The 12,217-nt window shown below is 32.0% G+C and overlaps 1 protein-coding gene across 1 annotated transcript in view; it reads left to right on the plus strand.

The window, feature by feature from the left end:
- The first annotated feature begins 628 nt into the window (after positions 1-628).
- The window catches only part of LOC106466919, a 114,689-nt gene continuing 103,100 nt past the window's right edge, over positions 629-12,217 (plus strand). The window contains exons 1-3 of the mRNA XM_022394999.1: positions 629-758; positions 7,890-8,018; positions 8,662-8,936. Coding sequence (XP_022250707.1) covers positions 7,894-8,018; positions 8,662-8,936 — 400 coding nt within the window. The 5' untranslated portion in view covers positions 629-758; positions 7,890-7,893. The remainder of the gene's footprint in view (positions 759-7,889; positions 8,019-8,661; positions 8,937-12,217) is intronic.

Genomic DNA, 12,217 nt, shown 5'->3' on the forward strand with positions numbered 1-12,217 from the left:
TGTCAAAAAGGGCTCACTTCAGTAATGGGCTTTTCTTGCGCTCGGTGAAATGATAAGGAAGGGTAACATCTAGAGAGAAAATCTCCACGAACCTGAGCGCTCTATTATGCCAGATGCACTCATTGTATTGAAAATCAAATATTTGTGCCAACAATGTATTGTTGTCAGTCTCCTTTGTTTAAAAACAAACGCAATGCAATTTTATTTATTGAAATAACACATGAAATGACAAAAGACGGTTGCAAACGGCCCACTAGACAATCATATTGCATATTCGCTCTGATTCAAGGTATTGAGTTTACTGCACATTTTATATATATATTCTTCACTATTCTTAAGAAAATTACCGCTGAATTGTTTCAATGGGCATCCGCTAGTCATATATAATTTGGAGATTCGACTCATTAGTTTCACGTAGATAATTCTGAGGGGGTCTTTTTTGGATACATGGATACATAACATTCTTTTTATTAATTTGCAGTTCAGTTTAGAAAATATTGTAAATATTTAGCTGCAACTGCGAAGCTTGGAGATTTCTTCCAGTTAGTCTTGTTCGTTTCTATGTTAGCTAAGTATTTTACGGTGTGAAATAAAATTAAGCCGTTAGATGACGCTATGTAAGTAAAGCGCGAATGCCGATACACAATATTCAAATATAGTTACCATAATTCGGTAGTTTTTGTGATTGGTATTTAGAATAATTTAAGTGGGTTGTTGCAGCCGAATACAACTCTTGTATGCTACTGTAAAAAGATATGGTGCGTATGTTTTATATTAAAACCATTAAATTATATTACTACTTTAGATTATTAGAAGTTCTAATTATGTTTTTTATTGTTTCAATGTTAAAGAAAATATGTGAACCCTTCAGACTCAAATTCAAAGCAGTACGATGTAATAATATATGTACTTTGTAAATTTTACGTTTAGTTAAGTCATACTCTAGTCTTAGTGAAGCCTAATTAACGTTAACCGTAAGGCTTAAACTTTAAAGTTCGAAAGTTATATATTGTTAAGCCTAACGAATTACGTAACAGGGTATGTTTTGAATTACACAAGTGTTTTTGTAGTTGTTTTAATATTCAGACTAAGTTTACATGTCTTTGTGATTTAGATATTCCCTCAGAGATATTGGTGTGATACTGATAGATAGCGTGAGTAAATCAAACCTTTGATTCCCAAACAACTGGGATTTTATTTTCCGGGCATATGCAGTGATATAGTTAGGGAGATTTTAAGAGTTAAACTTAAAGCATGAAGATGATAGGAACCGTTCAGGATGATTTTCTTCATGAATTGGCCAGGGAACCTACTACTACTAGTAGTGGTACTAGAATTAGAAACGATGTTATTTTACTTTTAAATATCTTGCTAATTTGAAATGGTAATAAGAAAATAGCCGAGAGAGTAAATGACTAAATAAGATTGCAGAACATCAGGGTGCAACTGCAAGTGATCAGTGTTCAATTAAGTATTGATGATAAAAATAGCACCTAGACCATTATTATATCCCTCATGTCTCGCTTGGACTAGTGAGCTCTGGTGTTGGGCAAGGGGTCTTATCAGCATTGGTTATGGTGAATGTATTACTAATAATGTGGTTGACATATTAGTCTTTTCTTTCACTTGTAATTTCTTAGAATTGCTAATTTAGTTTTCTCCTGTTAACTTTGTGGTTGGTAGACCTGTTCTGGTAACAAAAAGAATAGCTTGCTGGTTCAATAGTTCATTTGAATAATAGTAAAGTAAATTCAACTAATAATAACAAATAATTAGTGTTGCAAAAATAAATAATATAATAACAGCAATTATTCATGAAAATTTAAAATATAAGTAGTGTTTAGAACACTACTAAGTGTGTCGTGTCCTGGCCAGCATGGCGAGCCTAGGTATTGGGCAAAAGACCAACTCATCATTGGATATGGTTAATGTAGTGTGTGGCTGATTAATTATAACATTTGTCTTTGCTTCCACTCATAATTCCTTAGAAACTTATGTTTTCCTGTTTGTGGAGATGAATAATAATAATTTGATTACAAATTTCAAAACAAGTTTTGAAGGGATAAGACAAGACTTGGTTGTGAATTGTACAATTGAATTAAATGGAGATACTGATCAGATATGGAAAATTTCAAAACAAATTTTGAAATATTCAAGAGAGATATTACAAGTTCCAAAAGGAAAAAAGGTAGCTGCAACTAAAGAAGTACAATATTAAAGAAAAGCATAACTTTAAGATGACTGTTGTAACAGAAGACTTAGAGGATTGTAGGAGATCAAAAGAGTTAATCAAACAGGACAGGACATTAGACAGTCAAAAAGGGAATACAAAAAAAATTGACTGAAAGTGTAAAAATTAACAGTAAGTATTTCTTTAAGTACGATGAGGACAGGGTTGGACATTTAACTGGTCAAAAATGTAGTATTAACACAATCTGCTAGAGGCATGTGATAGGTTTGTCAACTGCTCATCATATTGTGAATATTCATATATATACAGTTCTTAAACTGGTTGTACTTATTAATCAGTCTTACACTATTCAAATGTTTCTGTTATCTTACACTATTCAAACTTTTATGTTTCTGGGAGTATTTGTCCATATTAATGAGGTAAATATGACAAACTGTACCAATACACAAAATACGTTGTTCACCCAAATGTATTCTTATTCTTTCAAAGAATGATGAAATAGTATTATATTAGTGTAAGAAGTCATGTGATATAATTCATTGAGAATCTTATTATACTTTTTTGTGCAAGCTGAGTTTCAAATGCAACAAAGGTTGCTGTAATGAAATGCAAGCAGTTATGAAACTATCAAAAATTAAAAAGATTGATTTCTTATATATTATGCAAACTTCAGATTTTTTCCGTATCTTAACTGCAATGTATTGAATGTTACTTCATTTAATGTAAATTATATGAAAAATATATTATTTGTCTCTAGCCTTCCTACAACAATAGCCAGTGCTTCATATAATGATGTAATTTTGATGTGTATTCTAAATAAATATTACCGGTTATTATACCAAATAACTGGTTCCCAGAAGATACCTCACTTTCACATATGGAAGATGTGCAATTTATATATAGAGTTTGTATGTTGAAGGAGAAGTTGGAGGCTATCCTAACAAGTAGAGGCAGTAGATAAAGAAAAGGGTAAGCTGTGTGAAATGGTAGCAGGATTTCAAGATAAGCTTAAGCTTTTTCATGTAAGGGATGCATCAGGAAGTTAGAAATATTACTAATTGGGCTAAAAGCAGTGGATTGACTTGTGCAGATAAGGAACTATTGAAAGAAATGAAAACAAAAGAGTCAGAGAAGGATGTGGATGATAAGGAGATTATAGTTACAGGGGTTTCCTTGACAATGCATGTGATTAGTATAGAGGGAGTAAAGAATTAGATTATGCTACCCAGGAGCACAGGTGAGGATATAACTGACAGAGCAGGAGGTATAATATAGGGGGCTGCAAAAGAAAAAGACAATAACTTAACCATTTCGAGACAAGTCACAGATGAAAGGCCATGTCATCTCATTTGTTGACTCGCATTCTAAATTTTTTTGAACTACTATTTAATGAATTTATGTCAATAACTTTGGTATCAATCTGTATATTATAATTCAAATTTTAGTACTATATATTACTCAATTTCTTAATTTAAAAGCAAATATTAAAGAAACGCAGATAAACATTGATTTTTGTGTGTTACGTGGTATGTTGAATACAGCACTGGTTCAAATTAGGTGCTTGTGAAGTCAAAATACTAAGTCTATAGTTTCGTTTGAATCAGAAACGCAAATTACCAATATTGACAAGCTAGAATTTAAAATAAGAGCCTCTTATCTTCTCAATTTGCTACGATATTGCTCATGTAATAAATCAAACACAGTGGCACCCTGCCAACCTCTTTCCATTTTTGGAAACGCTTCCTTATATACACTTCTATATATGACATGAATGACCAATTGGAAGCTCAGAATATCCCCCTAGTGGCTTTCTCCGCCATTTTAATGGGCTCGGTGCCATTTATTTCATTTTGAACTATTTCAACGAGATAGGGTGTGTCTTTAGTCTGCTCGAAATTTCATATTTTTTTAGAGTAAATTACATCTTAGTTACCAAGCTTGATAAATTATAGTGGAGTTCTATGGTATTAGTGTAGTAATTTATGATTTTTTAGTTATTCAAATGTATATATAAAACCTAAAAAAATTGTTTCATATCATCCATGTGCAAATTTTTTTAAAGGCTTAGCAACCAAGTACAAAGGTTGTAACTAGAAAAGATAATTGTTTGCTTTACTTCTTTAGTTACTGTTCTATCTTTTAAGAACTTATTTCAAAATAGCAATAATCTATATACATATGTAATGTATAATAATTGATATGTGACTGTATTTTACAAAATACTGGTTGAATAAAACACAGCCAAGACAAGTTACTTTGTATAGACCAAAGGTCAGTTTTATGTTATTTGATATGGTAATATAGTGCAAGTGAGCTGTGTCATTATAACTTCTGTATTTGGAATGGATGGTTTACATTTAAATAGGATAGGGGCTGGCTTGTATGCTAGGACTATTAACTCGGCTATTAAAGGAAGTCTTAAGCTAGGACTAGACAGTGGTGAGGGCCAGGATAAACTAAATTCAAAAAGAATAAGAGGCAGAGAAAAGTTTAGCATAGGAAATGAGTATAGAAGTAGTCATAAGGATAGGCTTAATTGTTACTATTGTAATGCTAGAATTATAAGAAATAAAATAGCACTGGTAGAAATGGAGGATTTTGATACAATGGGAATAACTGAAGCATGGTTAAGTGTAGATGAGCTTGATGACAAATTTATTTGAAATACAGAATTATAGGTTATGTAATAAGGATAAGTATTAAAGAGAAGAGGGGAGTGGCTTTATATGTAAAATGTGAGTTACATCATGTTGAACTTGAAGATATCAAAGAGAATAGCAAGGAGATTGAATCCATTTGGTTTTCTATTAGCAGATGTAAAGGGAAAAGGCTTTTAGTGGGAATTTGTTACAGAACACCAGATGATACTGATGAAATTAGAGAGAAACTTTACAATGAGATTATTAATAACTGAAATTTTAAAGTCATAATTATGGGTGATTTTAATTTCAGGCATATAGATTGGGAAATGCTAGAGTCAAACCATGAGGGAGAAACTTTTTTGGAAACTGTTCAAGATGGCTTTCTTCACCAATCAGTCAAGGAACCTACTAGAAACAATACTATTTTAGATTTATTGGGGAACATCTGGGTGCAAGTGATCATTGCTCTATTAGGTTCAATGTTTTGCTGCATATGAAGATAAGAAATAATGATATTTTGGTTATAAATTTCAAAAATTATATGTTGTGAATTGGGCAGCTTTTATTTTCCTTTTTAGTGCCTAATTTTGTGCCTTTTTAATTTTCTTCCCCTCCTCCTGTGTTACTTCTCATCACTACACCTTATCAGGGCACGATTTTAAGGAAATTTCCAGGTTGTCTAAAAAATATAGACCCTGAAAATGATCCAATTATGACAATATTGATGTATAAAGACCCTAAAAAAGACACGGTTACAAGAATTTTGATATCTTATTTGTTTGCAAAAAGTACAGTTAATATTAATTAATAATTTTGCATCTTTTTCAACTAATTTTTGACATCTTGTATACTGGAAGGTTCGTTCCATTGAAAACAAATAAGCCCAAACCATAAAAATATTATGTAGTATCTTAAGGAAACAAACAGTCAATGACCTGTAAAACTTTTAAACTGAACAGTGATTTTGGTCAGTCACGTTCAGCGTTTTATTTCTAAGCAACTTGGTCTGCCTACCAAGTACAGCCTGGACTTGCATAGGAAGTCTCACACATACCATTATACTATATAATACGTACACAATGCCTGAGAGCTGCACACGTACACACACACATGCTGTTGATATGTATTGTTATTCATACGTGTAGTTTGTACTGCCCTGGAAAGAGGCAAAGCTAGCCTTACTTTATTTATTGTTCTGTTTTGTACTGATCAAAACTTTCATAAAATTTTGTTTGCAGTTATCATTATTATGCTGGGTTTAATTCATGGATTTTCCTGCTTTTCTAATTGTAGCTAGGCCTTCCATATATCCTAGACTCTATTGATCATGTCATCTAACATTAGCCTTAGGCCTATACATGTGTAAATGAAAGGGGGGTCATTTTTCAAATATGATGGTTAACGATAAAAATTCTGAGTTTGATTTTGTAAATTTATTAGTTCATATTAAAGGTTTATTGGTTTCCCACTGTGACATTCTTCCTTCCTTCCATCTTCTGGATGTACATTCTTCGTGGGTCTGGTATTTATTCGAGATGGCCCCGTCACGATTAGAATTATGAGACGTTCTTCCTACCTACCATTCTTTGGATGCAGTTCCTGGGGGTCAGGTGCTGGTTGGAGATGGTCTAGCTCAGTAAGTCCTCATGTGTTTTGGCTGGTATCCCTCCTCCTTCCATGGACTGGATGAAAAATGTCTAATGCTGCCAGGTTTTGGACTGAAGATGCATCCCAGGTTTGTGGTCTTTCTTCCTACCATCTGCTGGATGTTGGTTCTTGGTGGACCTGTTTGTTATACCTGGACACAGTACATGTATTCCCACTTGTGTACAGCCAGGTATCCTCCTCCTACCAAAGACGGGAAGAACCATACCAAATACCACCAAGTTTTGGACCAGAGATGTTATCCACCAGGGTTTCTCACCTTCCAACCATCTGCTGGATGTTGGTTCATGGTGGTTCAGGTTTTGGTTGGTGCACTCAAGTGGAGACTGATTTTAGTACAGAAGCTTGTCTTCCCTACCAATTCCCATTTTGAGGTGAAGAGGTAGGTGATCCTCTGCAAATTGCAGAACTGATGTACAATTCCAGATACCGCCAGGTGTTGGATGAGGTTGAACTACCACTATGTTCTGTTGTGCCCTTGTCATGTATTATGGGATTCTTTCATGTTCACGACACAGTCGTAAAAGAGAAAAGAGTTATACCTGATCAGATGTGGTGCAGTCTTATGCTGAGGGGCTATAGTTTCTTTTTTTGGTACCATACCTCATGGTCTCTTTTTTGACACTTTTCACTGGCCCTCCACTAGTTCAGTGTAGCTATTTTGTGAGTGGAGGTAAGATACTGTATCAGAAGTTAACATTTTCCTAAACTGAAAATGTATTTCTGGTAGATATTTCACTCTTCCCCATTTCTAACCCAGCCTTCCTACTTCCAGTGATATATGGTGTGGGTCTTTTGACCAATCTCGAGGTGATTAACAAATGAAAATATGGAGAGGGCACTGGTTATGATAGGGGTTGTGTCTTGCTCCTATTGGTGGAGAGCTGCTGCATAACCAATTACATGTGGATATGCAGAAGCAGGAGGTGCAAGACTGGTGGTGAGTGTTGAATATTTGCACCGATAGAGAGCAGTACGAATTGAGATAAGTTATTTTGTGAGAGGAGGTAAGTATCTTTTTGGAAATGCATTTTCAGTTTAGAAAAATGTTAACTTTTATTTTTCTCTTCAAAACTTATTTTCCATGTTCTTTTTACTAGAATTTATACTGATGAAGATGATTCTTTAGCTAAAGTATTATAGAAAAGGAGATGGTTGAGACAAACTTTTATGTTTTATACTTGCATAATTTATGACTATTAAAATGTTGCTAGTTTAATCCCTATTTTAATGAGAAAAGGCTTGGGAAATTGTGATTTATTTATTGTTGTATAGCAAAGTCTTTAAATGGAATCAACTGTGACCTCTAGAATGAATCATCTGAGAATTAAGTTTTCAGTAATTTATTACAAAACCACATTAACTCCTGTGAATAACTTGTATTTATTCAGAGTCATGGCTGGGATAGGTTCAAAGCTTTCAAGCAAAAATGGTGATTTCTTAGACAATACCTCACTCTCTTCAATTCCTCAATCTCCACAGGCAGCATCTACAGCCATTAGGGAGTGCTCTAAAGCTGGGTAAGTTAATTCCTCAATATCTTTAGGCAGTATTAATAACCATGAGGAAGTGCTCTAAGAGTGCTTAAGTCAATTCATCAATTTCGAAAGCATTAATCCTCTTACTATGGTTAGTTCAAAGTGTCCTGTTACAGAATTACATTAAAAAATTTAATTAAACTGCTTTATTATTAATATTTGTGAATAAACTTGGCATTTAAATCAAATCTTAACATTATCTAAGTTTCAATTTCTTAATTTTATAAGGAAGTATTTAAATAAAACTTCAATCACCCCTAGTATGAGAATTGTGACATTTGTTCTCTAGGTTACTCCTGCCTTCTATAATTTTTTTTTACCACCCCTTTCTGAAGTATGTAATTTAATATAAATTAATTATTATAGTATAGATATTAGTAAAGGAAAGTATGATTTTTATATTTATTTTATTTTTTTTATTGAATTTATTTTAATTTTTCATTTTTTTATATGTTCTTGTGTATCCCCAGAGAGGTCTCCGACCCCCATTTTATACTGAATTTGAATAATTTTAACAAGAGATTTTTCTTAAATTTTACTATAGACATACAAAAGTTATTTTCTTTTATTTCAATAAATTTTGTCTAAATGGTTTTTCATCCATTCAATTTGTTTTTATTTCTAGGTTGGAAGGGTTTTTGAAGACACAGAATTTGTCAGGTGTGCTAAAAGAACTGTTCCCAACCTCGGATACATCAGATGCATTTTCATCTTTGTTAAATTCCATGCGAGCTAAACGTGAGAACAATAGAACAACTGAAGGAATAACTAAACGCTTTGTAGATGAACATGAAACCTCAGATAGTAATACCTTAAATTATTCCAAGGATTCTGGAGGAACGTTTGATAGTGGAGAAGATCATTCTTCGCTTGGAATATTATCACTGGATAGCTTTCAAGGTTTGTGTTTATGTCCATGTTCATATGACTCAGAATAACTGAAAGAAGTGGATTTTTTTTAAACTTTATTCAAAGCACAAAAGTAAGATGTTTGTGTCTTGAAAGGTATCTCTTTAATGCAGTGGTTTATGGTTGATTTCAGATGATCATAATGCAACTTTCTTTTACTTACAGGTACTTCTTTTAAACATTGCAATAACCCAATGAAAACCAAATCTGTAAGATTAAAGCTATTATTAGGTCAAAACACTTATGAAATAATCTGATCTAAAATGCAAATGATTAATCTTTGGGCCAATATAATACATGTAGTGATCTCACACTTTCTTCACTTGTTTCTTTGAAATGAACCATAAAATTTAGAGTGCTTCAAGCTGTTCATGAACCATGGCTAAACCTTGTAGAAAACATTTAGATGTTTCACTTGTAGAAAACAATCTGGCCAGTTACAGCAGGCTGTTACAAATTGGATACAAGTACTTCAAAGGTTCGTTAGTACAGTGTGGAATAACTTCTAAACCAATTGTACGGTTGCTCGGATATCTAGACGAGGCAGACCGTCATACACAACATAAGCAGATGAGTGCTATGTGTCACTAACTGTAATTGTATGGTACCTGATCCAAGACTGAATCAAATGTTTACAATTGCAGCTGCATATTGTACCAGTGAGTAGAATGTATCACCATAGTTAGATGTACGAGACATTACGTATCACAGTGATAAGGGTATCCAGCTGAAGATTCGATTTATACTCTTCAAGAAAGATTTTACTTTTCTGGTCTATTGATTTATGATATACTTTTTAGTGAGTGTGTTATATAGAATTTGCTCTATTCATTTATAATCCTGTTCTAAATTAGTAGCTTACTTTTGTTATTGATAATTGCTTCATTAATGTTGAAAGGGTTTTAGATCATTCTTCTGTGGCAGTTTTGTATCTTTAAAACATATATAATTGTGTTGAACATTTTTCACTGTAAGCACAAAATGAAGGTTTATTCATTGATAGAAAAAAAATGTAAGTATGTAGGAAAGGGTATTCTTGAAGAACCCACTTTTCCATAATTGTTGTAATATTAAAGATCTTTTAGACGAATAATGTTTTTGTAATTAATGGCATTCTCCATTTTCTTTAATACTCATTGTCATGTTAAATAAAATTGAATATCATTATTTTAGTTTTAGTTTTTCTAATTATGAAAATTGCTTGTGTAATATATATGGATCTTGGGGGTATTTTAAATCTACCAAGATAGCTAAAGATATTAATCGTGAATATACCCAAGTGATGGTTTAATGCATTCCAAATGCTACAGGTTTTAGTTTACTTGTGTACTGATTTATGATGTGATATATTTCTTGTTTGGTTTGGTATATAGAGTGAAGTTTTGTTAAATTAAGTTACTTTTTAGCTCTAATCTAGGTTGTTAACTGACTTTTAATCCGGAGCTGTTAATAACATGCATTGTAAGGATCACATCCTACAACTCATTATCACCATGTATCACTGTAATTGCTTTGATTTCATCCAATTGGATGAAAATGACTGTTCCTATTGTGCTATACTGGTTGAAACATGAAGAAGGGGTTGACTCTTTGGAGTTGCCTGCACTGGATATCAATTCCATTGAGCATGTATGGTGGAGCTCTTTGAAGATACTTCAGAACATTACAAACACATGCTTGAAGCATAAAACATTGTTGCTAGGCCAACTATTCTATTTGCGGTGACCATATTTCATACTGAAGTTAAATATAATGAAGACTTAAGGCCACATCTACCAAATATTCATTAAATAGAATAGGCTGAAATACCAATAATTTGCATTTTAAATCACATGAAAGTTAATTAAATATGCAGTATTTATTTGAATCTCTTAAAAAAATGCAAAAACATCCACCAGAGGTCAAGACAAATGTGTAGTAGTACATTTCTTTTCCATTACACCATGCTACTTGAATAACAGTATGAAATATATAATTGTTATACATGATGATGAGATCATGTCACTTTTTCTCTGATTAATGAGTGTCATTATAATAAAAAATGCTTATGTATTAAGGTTATTTTAAGAATACTTCAGCTCCTTTGTCAAATGAGCGTGTTAAAACTCCATAGTAATTGGGACTGTTGTCAAAATTCAATATACCTGTAAATTACCAAGTATGTTACATAACTATCTTCTTCTTTCCTTCTTTTTTTTTTTTTTTTTATTTACTTATTTATTTATTTATTATTATTATTATTATTATTGCTGCACAGTTTTTAAAAACATTCAAAATTTCTAAATCCTTCACATTTTAAGGTAATTACAGGTTTATTTTTCAACTTAGGATAGAGTGTTTCAAAGAAACATTTATCTGACTTTATATAAGCCATAAAGTATTTTTTTAAAATTAAGCTTTTTAAAAAAAATTATGTAAAACTGTAAAATTATTTTGCCTCAAATATCTATGTCATATGTTTGTATTTTATTGCTAGCTTAAATTGACTTATATATGGATTGTAAAGTTGTCTATTTCTAAATGACTAAAATACCACCTGTCAGTTTTAGTCAAAACTAATTTCATACTTTCAAAGTCTTGCACTCACCTTTACATATCCTCAGAAGTAATGTTTGTTCACCACAGTACTGTTGGAAACGTCAGAATGTTTAATCCAACTTAGTCTGTTAATTAACAAACATTAACTTTTTTTTAACAAAATTTGTCTTATTTTTTTGTTCTTCTGATTTTAATGTTGATTGTAAGTTGTAATAATATTGTTTTTGTTTTTTTCAGTTTTTTTGTCTATTTTAGCAGTAATTGATTGATTTTTGTTGTAAATCATTCATTTCTTCATTCTGTTTGGTCTTTTTGTGATATTCCAGAAATGTAATATTTTTTGTTTTTAAATGAAATTCTGAGCATTAGCTATAAAAATTATTGTCAGTGTAATCTTCCTTATGAGGTGCATATCGAGCTTAGTTTTTGTATCTGGTTTCATTCTTATTTTTTATCTTACAGATCAACTAGTGTGTTGTTGTGAGCTTTGGGTTAATAAGCAGTATGAATGAACTTAACTACTGTGCATTTCTGTTTAATTAGAACACGTAGGGTTGTTTTTAATATACTAAATACTAGAATACAGATAAAGTTTGTGTTGAAAGCAAAAGTAATATAATTATAATACAAGTTGAAAAATTACTAGTAAACTTTTACCTTGGGTTATAATAATTATAAGCCTACTTGAAGTGGACACACTCGCACACGTTTATGTGTAAATTTCATTCTTTTTT

This window comes from Limulus polyphemus, unplaced genomic scaffold (genome assembly GCF_000517525.1).
Source record: "Limulus polyphemus unplaced genomic scaffold, Limulus_polyphemus-2.1.2 Scaffold2424, whole genome shotgun sequence".
Taxonomy (NCBI): domain Eukaryota; kingdom Metazoa; phylum Arthropoda; class Merostomata; order Xiphosura; family Limulidae; genus Limulus; species Limulus polyphemus.